Below are 16,105 nucleotides of genomic sequence, written 5' to 3'. Positions count from 1 at the left end.
TATTTATTTTTATTTTAAGGCTTATTTATTTTAGAGGGAAAGAGAGAGAGTGATAGGCAGATGCACAGGGAGAGAGAGAAACCCAAGGGAACTCCACACTAAGCTTGGAGCCTGAGGTCATGACCTGAGCCAAAACCAAGAGTCAGATGCTTTAACTGACTGCAACACCCAGTCACCCCTAGATTTTTTTTTAAGTAATCTCTGCACCCAACGTGGGGCTCAGACTCACAACCCCAAGATCAAGAGTCACATTCTACCAAATGAGCCAGCCAGGCACCCTGAAATGACTGTTTTTGAATGTTACAGCTATCACACATAGTTTATCTGGAGCTTTGAGACAACCAAATAGAGGAGATGAGGATAGAACTGCCCGTTGAAAACATTTTCCAGAACATTTTGGTGCCCATGGAGTTGCAGGCATGTTTGCTTTTAGTGATTTTCTTCCTCATCCCTCAAGGCCAGCTCTTGTCTCTCCCTTCTTACTTGCTGTAACCACTATACTAGCCCATGTTGGAGTCTCTTCAGCCTAAGTCACTTTTAGCATGTGTTAGTCTAAGTCTTTCTGAACAGGGTTTTTAGAATAGACTGGCTCCATGTTCTAGGTTGTTAAGGGGGAAAGAATCAGCATAACTGTTACTTTATTTTATATCTTAGGAACGTGTCGTGGGCTTCCACGTACTGGGTCCAAATGCTGGAGAAGTTACACAAGGCTTTGCAGCTGCCCTCAAGTGTGGACTGACCAAAATGCAGCTGGACAGTACCATTGGAATCCACCCCATCTGTGCAGAGGTGGGTCCCCTGCACTTTGACAGCTCTGTTTAAAAGTGCACAACATCACCTGCCTTTCAAGTGGCAAGTCCAGGACTCTGAAGTTAGTGTCCTTCTGTTGTAGTTGAGCTACTTCTGTACCTCCTTACAGTTTAATTTCCTTTTTCAGATACTTTTGTTCCTGACATGAACTAGATAGGAGTATCATGCTAATGGTAAAATGATGGCAGTGATTTATTTATAGAGATGTGCCTTAAATTTTTTTTTGTCATGTCTCCTAAATGATTTTCTTGGCAGTCAATGACTAGTGCCCTTCATACCCAGAAAGAGCTTGCAGTCCTAGTTATCCCAGAGCCACCTCAAGGCTCAGTGATGTTGTCTGCCTCTAGCTTTCTGTATCAAAGGATGAGATTTGAAAGTGTTGCTTTTAAAAGATCAAGCAGCTGACACTAGAACTGGAAGTTGACCACTCTGGGCCTCTGGGGTGCCAGCATTTCTTCATGCTTGCCCATGATCATGCAAGAGTTGAAGGTTATTATGTTTACTACTAAGCAGGGCTTGTAAACCAAAAATGTGTCGACTTTGGAGACTGGCAAAGGTTGGGAGAAGGTAGCTCATATTAGACCAGCGTAGGTATGGAGTTGGAAAACCGTAGCTGTTATCTGGTCACCAGAGTGAGTGGTTTCCAGGGTATATATCTGCAGGTGCATGCCTGATTTCATTCTGCAGCTGGTTAACTGATGGGTGTCTGTTCTTTTTGCCTTTGCACAACTGAATTCTTTGCTGAATATGTGAAATGTCAGCTTCAAGACTGAGGAAACATTTGGGTGTCCTTTTGCTTTTGCCTTTTCTATAATTAGGGATAGAGTCCTCTGTGTTAATAATATACACCTGGCTAGGATGGAAGCATAAAATATTAACATGTTTAGTGACCAGGGCATTATTCATAGAAAACTTCTGTTTTTGTGAAATAAAACTAAGCTTCTAAAAAAATGACCCCAAAATTGAAGAGTCCAGATTGAAGCTCTTAAAGAATATACAGCATATCTTTTTTTGTTCATTGTAATGACTAAGACTATGTGCCTGGGGAAGGAACCAGCTGACTTTAGTTTTTTCATAAATACTGCCATTGAGATAAATATTAGTATATAATATGATGTCTTTAAAAGACCAAGCTGATGTAACAAAGTGCCACACTTTGGGTGGCCTAAGACAAAAAAGTTTATCCTCGCATAGTTCTGGAGGTTGGATGTCTGAAACCAAGGTGTCAGCTCCCTCCCAAGGCTCTGGAGAAGAATCTTGCCTGGCTGGCCTCTTCGAGCTCTTGGTGGTTGCTGGCAGTCCTTGGTCGACCTTGGCTGAGTCCTGCATCACTGTCCTCTCTGTCTTCACGTGCATGGCCTTGCCTCCTGTGTGTCTGTGTCTGGATTCCTCTTATTAGAGGGACCTCAGTCACTGGATTAAGGCCCACTCAATCCAGCCTTACCTTATCCAAATAAGATCACGTTAACAGGTATTGAGCATGTCATTCTGGAAGACTTAACCCACTACACTGAGTATATTTAAAATTTTAGAAGCCAATCCAAGATACTTAAAAACCACAGTAGTCGTCTCTGTCCTGGATGAAAAGGTGACTTTTCAACTTGTGTATGTGAGTGTCTCAACTTTTTAACTGAGTTTGAGCCCTCAAACCCTCAGTGGACTGGTTAAAAGACTGACTCAAAAAAAATTTAAAAAAAAGACGGACTCCCATCATCCACGTGGTTTTGTTGTATTGTGACCCGGCAGTGGCAGGTGAGGTGGCATCTGGCAGGATGACAGCCAGCTGTGCAGAGAGATAGCATTGAAGAGGCAGGGAGTCTTCCCGAAGCCCCTGCCTGCAGGTAGGTCAGCCAAAGGTGTCTTATTTTTGGTATACTTGGCACATTTTGAGCATTTGCTCCTGTGCATCTCCATTTGTTGGTTCTCTTATGACTTTGAAGCTTGGAGGCTGAAAGTTTCACTGATTTGTTAGGGTTTTAAAAAAATTTTTTTCCCAAGCTGGTGTTTGGTTATTAATGAGAGAAAACTTGGGTGCTGCGTCACTCTGTGAACACATTTGTTGTACAATTATGAGTGTAGCACTGTGCCAGGCATTTATGGGGTTAGAGCAGAGATATAAGATGAGACTCAGAAAGAGCAAGTGGCAGCTGAGTGAAATAGCAATTGCAGTTCAGTGTGACGAGCCCCCAGATCAGGGGCAATCCTGATGGCGTCCAGAGTAGGGAGACCCAGGCAGGACAGTTGAGGAGGTAGTTCTGGTCTGTGATGAGTAGTGTGTTGGTAGTTAGCCTGTCAGAGGGAATACCAAGTACAAGGCCTCTGTGGGAGAGATCATGTTTCTTCGGGGAGGAACAGGGAGGACCTCTACTGCTGTAGCTTCAGGAGCCTATAGAGAAGTAAAAACAATGATGCTAGAGAAGCTGGTAGAAAGGTCATGGCCTTGTAAACCAGGGGCTTTATCCTGGGGGCACTGAGGTTTGGCTGAGAGAAGGTTAGAGCCAGGGGTAATGTGATCAGATGCACTGTAGAGAGAAATCACTGGCTACATTGGGGCATTGCTCTACTGGACCAGAGCAGACACATCCAGAAGGGAATGGGGAGGTGGTGCCAGCCTAGGGTAGTGGCAGTGGACGTCAGGAGACCTTGAGACATTTGAGAGAGAAATAGGAGGTGGACTTCATGGTGCTTGCCAACTGACTGCAAGTGGGAGAGGGAAGAAGCAGGAGTGATTCACAGCTATGGCTTGAAGTGGGAAGTGGTGGCAAAAAAAAAGCAGGTTCCAGGGGAGTGATTCTAACCACAGTGTGACATTCTTCAGGCCTTCCTCTGTGTGATAGGCACTCTGCTCTCTGCAAAGTCCTTACAAGAATTCCCCGGGGGTGGTAGTAGCTCCACTTGACAGATGGAGAAATGGAGGACAGGGAGGTTGAATGGAACGGGCAGAACCAGGCTTCAAACCCAACCAGTCTGGCTCCTGAGACACCACTGTACAAGTGATACTCTACTTGCATACCTCTTCTGTGATATTTGACGTAGAATTTAAAACATAGAAATGATTTCCTGGTGGTAACATGAGTGTAGTGGAGACACAGAGCTGGGTTGTAATCTCAGCAGAATCTCAGCCTGGCCATGGCATCCAGCTTTTCAGACACCTTAACTAAAGCAGAGATGGTGCCAGAGTCCTAGGATTAGTGGGCAACACTGTGTGGAGAGTGTCTAGGCTGGGTTCTTCTATCATTAGTGGACAACACTGTGTGGAGAGTGTGTAGGCTGGGTTCTTCTATCATTATAGAAGATGTAGCTTCACTCCAGGTCATCCTTACAGTATTTCTTAAGAGGGCTGGAGGGTGGGGTGGGTAGGGATGTGTATTTTGAAAAAGGTCCTGTCCCGGATACCTGGCTGGCTCAGTCAGAAGAGTATGCAGCTCTTGATCTTAGAGTCATGAGTTTGAGCCCCACGTTGAGTGTAGAGATTACTTAAAAATAAAATCTTAAATAAATTTTAAACTAAAAACATGTGAAACAAGGAGAAAACAAAACAGTTGGTCCACTTTTCCCACCCTCACCCCTGCCTCTTGTAACCACTAGCCTGTTTTCTCTGGGATCATGTTTTTTTGTTTGTTTCAGATTCCACATATAAGAGAGATCCTATGATATTTTTCTCTGACTCATTTCACTTAGCATAATGCTCTTGAGGTCCATTCATGTTGTTGCAAATGCCAAGATTTCGTTCTTTTTTTAAGACTGAGTAATAGAAAAAAAAAAAAAAAGACTGAGTAATAGTCCAGAGGGTGTGTGTGTGTGTGTGTGTGTGTGTACACCACATTTTCTTTATCTACTGATGGACACTTGGGTTGCTTCCATATCTTGGTTATTGTAAGTAATGCTATAGGGAACGTTGGGGTGTAGATATCTTTTTCAGATTGATATTTTGTGTTTCTTAAGGGGATACATACCCAATATTGGAATTCCTAGATCATATTGGTAGTTCTATTTTAAACTTTTGAGGAACCTCCATATTGTTTTCCACAGTGGTTGTACCAACTTACATTTCCACCAACAGTGAGTGCACAGGGATTCCCTTTTCTCCACATCCTCACCAGTACTTAATTCTTTTATTTTTGATAGTAGCCATTCTAACTGGTGTGAAATGGTATCTCATTGTAGGTTTTGCTTTACATTTCCCTGATGATTAATGATGATGATTAATGATGTGGAACATTTTTTCATGTACCTGTTGGCCTTTTGGGTATCTTTGGAAAAATGTTCAGATCTATTTCTTAATTGGATTTTATTTTTTGCTGTTGAATTGTATGAATTCTTTGTGTATTTTACATATTTAGCCCCTTAATAGATATGGATTTATAATTATTCTGTTCAGGCAAGAGAGGAGTGATTTTTTTTTTTTTTTAATCTCTCAGTATGAACTGCTTGCTGGCAAATCAGATTTTGGAAAAACCAAATTCTTCCAATCTCCAACTATGGAAATATTTTTTTACAGCTTCTTGATCAAGGGAAAGTAAAAATTTGGTTTGGAGGCAGTTTTTAGGGGCTCTTTTTTTCTGTGTTAAATAGGGGGTCTGGCTTGGATGATGATTGGATTAGTTGCTGGACCCAGTTTTTTCATGTCCAGCTTTATGCTATAGAGACATGCCTCTCACAGCCACCCCAGAGTGTGTGTTAGTAGTGCATTTGAGATATGGATGGAAATGAAGAGGGAAGGTTAGAAACTTGATGGTATCTCAGGTTGGCTTTTAATTTTACGTGCCTCTGAAAATTTCATTTTATTGGATTTCACAAATATCAGTCCATGGGCTGGATTAGAAGTCAGTAAGTTAAAAACTGGTCCTGAACACTGTTGTAGTGACCGGAACTAGCCACAGCTCTGGGGCCAGTGGTGCTGGTTTGCGGAATGAATCACGGAAGGCTCTTCACACCACTGTGGGAATGTAACCTGTTGTTTGAGCAACCAATCTTTGGTTCTGAGGAGTAATTACTGAGAAAAGTCAACAGATTGCTCAGTTGAAGAATTGCTCTAAGAGAAAGAGAGAACTCTTTTAGCCTGCAATTTTTTTGGTATCAATACTGGGGGAATCTTAATGGTTGGAGCATCAGTAATGCATTAGCATTATTCAGTGTGAAGATAGTGTGGTAATTAATTTATTCCAGGTTTTGGAGCAGCAGTAATTGAATAGGAAACTGCACATCATTTGGAGGAGTAATTTCATGTTTATTTGTAGGGGAAAAATAATAGCTCAAGAGGAGAAAACATTAGGAAAGACCCGTGAAATGTTTTTAAGTCAGTCTTAGTGCTGAACATCAAAAGTTTTAATCAATGTCAACATCGCAGCCTTGGAACAGGGGGGCTTGTGAGGCTGGGAGGTGGTGGTGGATCTGAATGTGAGGGGGGTGCCTATAGCAGCACTTGACCTTCGTGAGTGCACTTCTTGCTGGGCTAGGAAAGCATGAAGGGGTAGCCTCCATGCTCATCTTTAAAATATGTGCTTTTAGGAAAATTCTAAAGCAGCTATGTGCAAATAAAAATGTTGTAAAAATTGACCTTATTTCTTTTTTCATTTAGACTAATCAACAGTGGCACTTTGGGTTTTTGATGGGTTTTCTTTCCTTCCTTCCTTCCTTCCTTCCTTCCTTCCTTCCTTCCTTCCTTCCTTCCTTCTGAGAGGTAGCTTGTACAAGCAGGGCAGGATGGGGCAGAGGGAGAAGGAAAGAGAGAATTTTAAGCAGGCTCCACACCAGTGCGGAGCCGGACTCGGGGCTTGGGGTCACAACCCTAATATCATGACCTGAGCCGAAATCAAGAGTTGGACACTTAGCCAGTTGAGCCACCCAGGTTTCCTTTTCTACCAAAAATCTCCCACTAGTTCTATTTCCAAATTAATTCCTGAGAAGTAAAATTGAAGCTTGTACATCACGAAGCCTGAAATGTGTTGTAATGTATTCCTTGGCTCTTTATCTTTCTTCTTTAATAAAAATTGAGGCCAGTGCATTTGATGATACTTTAAATTGCCCATGATATCATCCTAACACAGCTATTTTCATTATCATGTATTGTCTTTCTGCCCTTGTTCAGTTTCACATTTTTTTAAACAAAAATTTTTTTATTGCTTTTCAAAAGTTGCTATAGCTTACAGTGTCATCAGCATGAATTTGGGAGTGCTAATGAAAATGTTGCAAAATTCAGTGTAAATAAATCTTTTTCTGTATCAAGTAAAAAAGGACTAACTTTCAAGGATTTTTACATATCTTCGTTAACCTATTTTTAAAAATATGAATTGTTCATATCTTCTCCTAGCTTCATATTTTTAATTTTTTAATATACTGTTCATTATTATTTGGGTCTGAATTTTTTAAGGTGCTGATGATATATATAGTTCTATAGATACGTGTATCTATATGTATGTAAGTAGAAAAAAGGCTTTTTGTCACTAGTTTAAGACTGAAATGGACCAAGGGCTTTTCTCAGTAATGTTCCTCTTTTACACAAAAGTTTTTCTCCTTTTATTCAAAAGTTTTTTTTTTTTAAGATTTTATTTATTTATTCATAAGAGACAGAGAGAGAGCGGCAGAGACATAGGCAGAGGGAGAAGCAGGCTCCATGCAGGGAGCCCAACATGGGACTCGATCCTGGGTCTCCAGGATCACACCCTGGGCTGAAGGCGGCGCTAAACCACTAAGCCATCAGGCTGCCCTCAAAAGTAGTTTTGATGCTGATTGCTATTGCTTTGACTGACATTAAGTCAAAGTAGTCTTGCTTTCTTGTACTCTTTCTTCTTTATATTAAAAACCAGGAAACTAGTTTTTCCTCAGGAAGCCAGGGGGTAGCTGACCAAAAAATTTGCCCAGGTGTCCTGGTGTGCCAGCACAGATGTGGGTACTGCATGAGTCTTGCTTCTGCTGGGGACTCTCATAACTAAGCCATGGCCTCCAGTCTTACTCCAGATGCTTACTGGCTGGAGGGGATCAGCCTGGGTGTAGAGGACAGATGGAGTCTACAGAAACTTACTGGTGTTTTTTCTCCATCCAAGTGCTGTGGCCAAAAAGGTTGGACTGAAATCTTAAGTATACTTGATATCCAAATAGGCTTCTAAGTTTAATTAATTGAACACAATGCCCTTTTATGTTTTCATGACTGGGCAGTACAGATGGACGGTTTGGGTGGTGGTGTTTGTTTTGCTTATAAAACCAGGTCTCTTCCTTGCCAGTGCTCCATGGTCATCATGGACCAGATGTGACTATTTCCATTCTGTCTTCACTCTAGGCCCTGACTCATAGAAGCAGCCCCTTCCTGGGGCATTTCTGGCTAAGATGCAGAGGGGAACAAGATGTAGGAAGGCACACTTTGGTGCTCCCAGTTTTCAGAGGTGACACATCCCTCTTCCTTACACTGCAAGCCCTGGGCCCCTAACATCTAATAGGGCAAAAGGGTGTAATGTGTGCCATACAGAAGTCTTCATGATGAGACGAAGACATTGGAAACTAGCAAAAACCTCCCAGTAGGTCAGTCAGAATGATGAGACACGAACTGAGTGTCAGTGTTAACACAAAAAGAGATCAGATATGACAGAAGAGAAGCTATGGAAGACCTCAGAATTGATTGCTTAGCAGCAGGAAGGAGACAAAAGAATGAAACATTAACTGCAGATATGTGGCCTTAGTGATGGCTTTCACTGAAGGAGCTGGATTCAGGGAGGGGGATGGTTCAGTCTTGGACGTGATGGGTTTGAAGTGTCATCCAAGAAGAAGTGTTGTGTTGGGTCTTACTGGTAGATACAGTTCAGGAGGGACACACGGTGGCTGGAGAAGTGGTACCTTCATCTGCCTAAAAGGGAGAGGCCAACTGAATAAGACATGTACTGTGAGGCTGTCTTAGGGGGAGTAATGGGGGCCGAAGCCTGGGGCAGCATTGGTGCAGCACCCACAGCAGACAGGCAGCTGGGCTGCACAGCCCCCCAAGGGCTCAGCCAGTGCATTAGCCAGGGGAGATGGGTGTTCCTGCATGTGTCCATGCCACAGTGGGAGGAGCCACTAGGGGAGGACATAGGCATGGGAAGAGGAAGGAGTTGTTAAAAGGGAGATGAGGGGGATGACAAGGAGTGCTGCAGAGGGTGTGTGAAGAGAAAATTCAAGGTGCCCCCCTGGGTTTGGCAGCCAGACATTCCTAATGAACCCCAGGCGTGGTGGCAGGGACAGAATCCAGCTTTCAGTGAAATGAATCAAAATAGACTGTAAGTACCAAGAGCTCAAGATTCTGTCTGTAAAGAGGATGAGAGACAGTGGTGGTAGAGGTGATCATAAGGTCGAAGGAGAATTGTTTCAGGATAAATGCAGTGTAAACACATTTGAAAGCCAAGGAGGAAGAACCAGTGGTAAAGGCAAAGTTGAGAATAAAAAGAGGTGGGTTCAAGTGATGTATGAAAGAACGCTAGGGGTGGGATCCTAAGCCCAGCCTGGCAGCCTGAAGACTATTCTTGCGGAGTCATGGAAGAGGAGTGGTGGTAGAGTGGGCTATCCCTGGGTGGCGAGCGACAGGCCAGTGATGGTAGGAAAGATATTACCTCTTGGTGCATTTCCCTGAGCTGGAAGGACTTCCTTTCCCATTTTTGGTATCGTAGGTCTGCTAGTGACAAGTCGCTTAGCTTTTGTTTATCTGAAATGTCTTCATTTTGATTTCTTCGTGGAAGGAAGGTTTTGTTGACCATAGAATTCTGGGTTGACAGGTTTTTTTTCTTTGAATCCATGCCAGGTACCTGGGTTTTGTTGTCTTCCTTTATTTTTTATTTTTTTATTTTTTATTTTTTTAATTTTTATTTATTTATGATAGTCACAGAGAGATAGAGAGAGAGGCAGAGGCACAGGCAGAGGGAGAAGCAGGCTCCATGCACCGGGAGCCCGACGTGGGATTCGATCCCAGGTCTCCAGGATCGCACCCTGGGCCAAAGGCAGGCGCCAAACCGCTGCGCCACCCAGGGATCCCTGTTGTCTTCCTTTAAAAGGCACTGAGTTTTCTTGTGTTAGATAATGTCCTTGTGGATCATTTGATCCTTTGGAAGCTTGTTTTTGAGCTTTGTTAGGGTGGTCTAGGGTAGCTTTTACTCTGGGGCCAGTAACATTACTAGCTTAGCCCTATTTTTAGATGTGGCTTTCTGGGGTCTCTACTGATTGCTCCAGGGCCTCAGAGAAGTCTCCGGACTCCAGTTGGTGACAACTGGAACATCTCCCAGCCCCGAGTGGATTCTGGTGCTGGTTCAGCATACAGTTGTCTGCTGGTGGTTCTTCTCTGGCCTCATGGGGTCCTGCCCCCCACATGTGCAGAGCTTGGTATTTAGGTGGAGATGAGGGGACAGCTCTTTCTCTACGTGGCTGCCTCCTCTTAGGAATTTGGGCCCACAAAGCCCAGCCACCTCAGCCTCCCCAGTCTCCACTCTGTCTCTTCAAGTCCCTGAGATGTTTGTGTTGTCTCTGGGCTGTACCAGGGTCATACAGAGGCTTCTGGGTAGAAAGCCAGGACTGTTGAAGGCTCACCTTGTTTCTCTGTTTCTAAATGTGTAGAGTATAGGTTTTTAAAAACCTTGACTGTAGGCTTCCTATTTGGTAAAATTACAAAGATAAACAAGTGCTGGTTAGTTTACATGCAGTAGACTTCTTGAATTTGGATTTTGCCCAAAATTCCTGTGCTAGTGTTCCACAAGAAAGTGTACTATAGATAAACCTGCATTAGAATCAATCACTTGGGACCCATGCTAAAAATGAGATTGCTGGGCCCTACCCTAAATCTGCCATATTGACATCAGTATAATTTCTGTGTATTTTTATCTGTGAGTAGACTTTGTTCACTAATGTTTGAGAATCACTGTTTTTATGAATAGTAGACAGTAAAATAGCTACTTGAAGATGTTGAGGCTCTAAGTCCATAAGCACCAGATGTTTGCAGGATGTGACTTGAGGTGGACTCATCAGTTGGTCTGGCACCTTGGGAACCCAGTCACGTAGAAGTGACATATACTTTCCAACCCAGAAGTTGTACCTCTAACTGCAGGTACAAGGAGACAACTGGAACGTCACAGAGCGTATTGCAAATAGAATATTAGCAACTGCTGGAAGGGCCACCTATAGGAGCCTGGGTATGTAATTTGTAATATATTCACTGAATAATTGGATTCTCTAGTACACAGTGTATATAGTGTACTGTAGTTACTTGAATACTATTCAGTGAAAAGTGGAAGAATTAGAGATACTTGTATCCTTATCGGTGAATGAATTACAGAAATGCAAGATGATGCCAAGGAAGCAGGTGGCAGAAGAGTACATTTATCATCTTGCTATTTAGAGGTAAAGTTGGTAGAAACCCACCAAAGAAATGCAAGAAATGTATAGGAGTGATAAGCACTGGTCGGGGAGGAGAGGAGAGAGGTGATGAGGGAGGAGCACACATGGGGCTCTAACCACATTTATACACGCTGAATAGCACATGGGTGTTTGTGACAGTATATTGTATACCTTTCTGCATTTCCAGAATATCTCACCATCCATTTCTTTTTTTTTTATTTCCACATTTTATTGAGAACCTAAGCCACATACAGTAACACTTAGATTATTATAACTCCATCAAGAATCAAAATTACTTTTTTCTTCTTATAGAAATCCCAGCATTTCTCTCGAAATTTTAAATAGTTGCTAGTTTCCAATTAGTTCCTCTCTTTTTTTTTCTGATCCTCCTCATACTAACTATCCTCTTAGTAAAATTGAAAGTTATTCCATAGATAATTTAGAAAGTTTCTCTTATTTGATGTGAAACTAAACATTTTATAAAATTACAATGATTGAAAAAAGGCATAACCCTTCTGTCTTCAAATTTTCCATTTGGAAGAAAGTGGACAAAATTTCCATTTCCATATTTAATCATAGTATCATTAAAACACATCTTTAAAGAAAGATAAATACATCATAATCTACAGTTTATTAAAATTATAGTTGCTATGTTTTATTTCCCTCCAGGTTACTAAAGGTTTTCTTTTTAAATTTTTTTAATTTAAATTCGATTTGCCAAATTATAGTCTAACACCCAGTGCTCATCCCATCAAGTGCCTTACTCAGTGCCTGTCACCCAGTTACCCCATCCCCCCTTCCATAAGCCTTTTTTTCCCCCAGAGTTAGGAGTCTCTCATGGTTTGTCACCCTCTCTAATTTTTCCCACTCAGTTTCCCTCCTTTCCCTTATAATCCCTTTCACTATTTCTTATATTCCCTGTATGAGTGAAACCATATGATTGTCCTTCTCTGATTTATTTCACTCAGCCTAATACCCTCCAGTTCCATCCACATCGAAGCAAATGGTGGGTATTGGTCCTTTCTGATGGCTGAGTAATATTCCATTGTGTATATACCACATCTTCTTCATCTGTTCATCTGTTGAAGGACATCGAGGCTTCTTCCACAATTTGGCTATTGTGGACGTTGCTCCTATGAACATTGGGGTGCAGGTGTCACGGTGTTTCACTGCATCTGTATCTTTGGCGTAAATACCCAGTAGTGCAATTGCTGGGTCTTAGGTTCACCATGCATTTCTTTGAGAGAGTTGGCCGGCAACTGGGATGACACATTTAATCGTTTTAATCACTCTCATGAAAATAAAATTCTTCATTAGATAAAACTTAAATTTTTTTCCTCTTTTACCTTGTTTTTAAAATACATCTCCCCCTTTATCCTCTGAAAAAGTTGTGATACCTTTGGTCATACTTTTCCATTTTGTTCACTGTAAGTAGTCCTCTGAGTCCATCTTAGTAGATTTGGTGTTACTGGCACCGCTCCCTGGTGACTTCTTGGCTGGGGTGTCTGAACATCTCCTGTTCTGTCCTTCCCGCAGGTATTCACGACCTTGTCGGTGACCAAGCGCTCTGGGGCAAGCATCCTCCAGGCTGGCTGCTGAGGTTAAGCCCCAGTGTGGATGCTGCTGCCAATACTCCAAACCACTGCTGTGTTTCCTTGCCCAAACCCAAGGGGAAGTTTTTAGGAAGGTCTTGGGCTTTGACACCTGGACGTCCTGTGCGCACAGCACCCAAGGCCCCCTTGGATCTCCTGGGCAGGAGGTGGTGAATGGAAGGCAGGCAGCGTCGCACTGGGGTCACCGTGAAGGACTGGAACTGACATTCGGCATGCATCGGCGTGGTGCGTCCATGAAGTCACTGGCCTCAAGCCATGCGGTGGGCAGTGATGGAGCAATTGTCGAGCAGTTTTAGTGTGATCTTTCCTTTCTGAGTTTGCCTATTCTCACTGTTAAGCTTTTTGATGTTGATTTCTTTTTTTTTTTTTTTCCCTCCAAGGTGTAAATGATACTAGAGAGGAGAAATGTTAGCAGTTGGTTTTTGTTCAAAAGCAGGTCTTGAGTATGCAAGTAAGGTGCCTTGTGCATGGGAGGTGTGGTTTGGTCACTTGGAGGCTGCTTAGGCTTGTCCTGCACAACAGAACTGTGCCAGGATTCCAGTGTCCTGTCCTTTGTGACCGACCTATCATTCAGTGTCTCCCCTCAGGGGTTTTGTATCAGAGCAAGTACAGTTATGACAAGATCTGGCCACATTTGTCCCATTTGCTACATCACCTACTGTTCTTAGTTTTAATGCTGTTTAGGAAAGAAGGTGGCTCCTTGGCCAGCTTGTTTGAAGTAATACTCCACTGCGCGGACCTAGTCAGAGAGGAGGGTTCCCACCAGGACTCACCATGGAGGCAGAGGTGCACCTTTAAATGAGGAGGAACAATAAATATTTTCCTTTATTTAGTGTATCGTGTTGGTCTAAGTGAGCTCTTTCTCAGTAAGAAACATTTAACTTGGGTAATACTTTTTGGGGGTGACCTGAGCTTTAAGCTAAAAACAAAGACTATCACAGCCTTACTTTTCACGTGTGTTACATATCTATCCCTTCCTATGAGCTGTGTTCATAGGAAAATAGGTCCCCCACACTTACGATTCAACTCTGTTATGGTAATTGATGTTTTAAGGAAGTATTAATGTCCTAAGTTATTATTTTTGAACACAGGTGGATGTGAAGGATTTTCATTTAAAAACCAAATGGTTTTGACTTTTTTTCTGTTGAATGAATGACTGATCCTGGCAGAATTGTGGTCAAAGCATTCCAGCTTGTAGCATGACAGAGAGGGTTGGCTCTGCAGTTCGAGATTCCTACATGAATGTGCTGACTATTCCACAATGACGTGTGGGCCACTTTGTCTCTCAAAGTTGGATCTGCACCATATGCTGTGGCTGTCAGGCCCCTGCCAGCCCATCACCTCCTCTCATCTCGAGTTCTCAGCAGCAACGCTGAGTGGCAGTACATTTTTTGGTCACCTCAGGGAACTTCTGCATCTGCCTGGCATGTAGTCAGCAGGGTGCCTACCCCTGTCCCACACGGCTCTGCCTCACGCCCTCACCCATGCGGCTCTTTGAAGAGCACAAAAAGGAAAACGGGGATGGGGGGGGGGGGCGGGGGACAACGACTGAGGCAGTTGACTGTGCTTTATTTATTTTTTTAATCGATTTTTTTTTCTCCAAGACTACCAGTCTCAGAAGTTAGAACAATAGGCAGTATGATATGTTTGTGCCTAATCATGTTGTGATTCTTTCTTCTTAGTAGAATGGAATGTTTGGCCCCCATAAGAAGGATTATACTTGATAGACTTGTCTTATTTAGGTTCTGTAATTGCCCACTGTACTGAGATTCATATTAAATTCCATGTATTTTTGTTATGTATCTTCTGGGGAAAAAAAAAACAACAATGTGAAACATTAAAAGGTATTAATATGCACCCTGTGTGTGTTCTCAGGATTCTTTGCACGAGTGCCGGCTAGATTTCAGGCTTTGTGTTGACGATGATGATGACTCACTGCTGAAGAAGCTCCACTGTATGGCCACTAAGGTTCCATGTTGTTGGCTTTTCCAATTCCATTTTCCAGTTTACTATGATTTTCCCACTCAGTCTTGATCTTTAGGGCGGCAAACCCCCACTCCACTCAAGCTCATACTTGGTCCCAGCACCTGATGTATCCCTGGCTATGCACGTGTCACTACCCCACAGAGCAGTGTGCAGGCCTTCCATTCTTCCTCCCAGCAGTCCTTGGAGAGCAATCGACAGGTTATTGGCATTCCCAGCCTCTGGCCGTGTTGGGCATGGGGTAGGCATTCAGTACTTATTTACAATAATGCCAATTGTCATGCTCCACTTACTCATGTAAAGCACTTCATTTTCTTATGCATCAGTTGCTAAGCAGAAACTCCTCTATTTTGTGTTTATTATTAACCAAAAACCTTTCCAGAATATTTCTGTTCCACCCTGAGTGATTGCAGAGTGCTAACAGTCATAGTGTAATACGCACTCGCCATAGCCTGTGCTGGGTGCTGTGGCTTGACAGGCATGAGCTGCCTTCACCCTTCATCCTTAAACAGCTCTGTCCTGAAGTGCTCCTGTACCCACCCATTTATAGGTGGAGAAACTGGCCAAGGGTGGGAATCCCTGTTCAGGATTGCACAGCTAGTTAGTGATGTAGAAAGTATTGGAAACAAGAGCTAGGTCTGTGACTTCACTGGGCCCTGCCTCTTCACCACCTTTCCTTACTGCCTCCCATCCACCTGTGACAAATGGGAGCTTTCAGGGTTGCTGGAGCCATTCCAAGGACTCTCCATTTTTCACACACATGGCGCAGTATCGTCGGTATGGTTAATACTTTGAGATGTCCTAGCACTTTTCCTGACTGGTTTTTACACTGCCAATTTATTTCCACACGAAAGCCAGGATTTTATTGCTCAGATTCCCTTGCCCCAAGCCGTCAGGATCTTCCAGAGGCCTCTAAATAGGCCCTTAGCCCCCTGCCAGACACCAGGCCTGTGCCCTGTACCTCTGACCTTGGCTTTCACGTGCTCGTCTGGTCACACTAGCTCTGTGCTCCACACACACTCTTCCCGACCTCCCTGCTGCTCTGGACTGCCTCCATCAAGGATTCTCCTTATACACACCGTGGTACTCTGTGCTTTCTCTAGAGCACTTTGAATTACTCCGCATAGAGACTGGTACATGTGTCTTCTCATCTGTCTCTACTTCTTAATAATCAGGGTTCTCTATCTCTTTCTGCCACCCAGCTTGTAGCACAAGGCCACATGTATGCACAAGAGCAAGTGCACTGCAGAAGCACCGAAAAAAAAAAAAGTTTGTAATTGGCTTGGCTGGTGGAGCCTTAATCTTGGATCGGATCCTGTCAGAGATGGCCACTTTAAGGGAGCCTGTTAATC

At 43.2% G+C, this 16,105-nt stretch overlaps 1 protein-coding gene across 4 annotated transcripts in view; it reads left to right on the top strand.

The window, feature by feature from the left end:
• The window catches only part of TXNRD1 (thioredoxin reductase 1), a 121,971-nt gene extending 107,344 nt beyond the window's left edge, over positions 1 to 14,627 (top strand). For all 4 annotated transcript variants that reach the window (XM_041757300.1, XM_041757304.1, XM_041757303.1 and 1 more), the window contains 2 exons: positions 655 to 789; positions 12,694 to 14,627. In XM_041757300.1, coding sequence (XP_041613234.1) covers positions 655 to 789; positions 12,694 to 12,756 — 198 coding nt within the window. In that variant the 3' untranslated portion in view covers positions 12,757 to 14,627. The remainder of the gene's footprint in view (positions 1 to 654; positions 790 to 12,693) is intronic.
• The last annotated feature ends 1,478 nt before the right edge of the window (positions 14,628 to 16,105 follow it).

Source organism: Vulpes lagopus, chromosome 5 (genome assembly GCF_018345385.1).
Source record: "Vulpes lagopus strain Blue_001 chromosome 5, ASM1834538v1, whole genome shotgun sequence".
Lineage (NCBI taxonomy): Eukaryota > Metazoa > Chordata > Mammalia > Carnivora > Canidae > Vulpes > Vulpes lagopus.
This window is presented reverse-complemented; position numbering and strand designations above follow the sequence as displayed.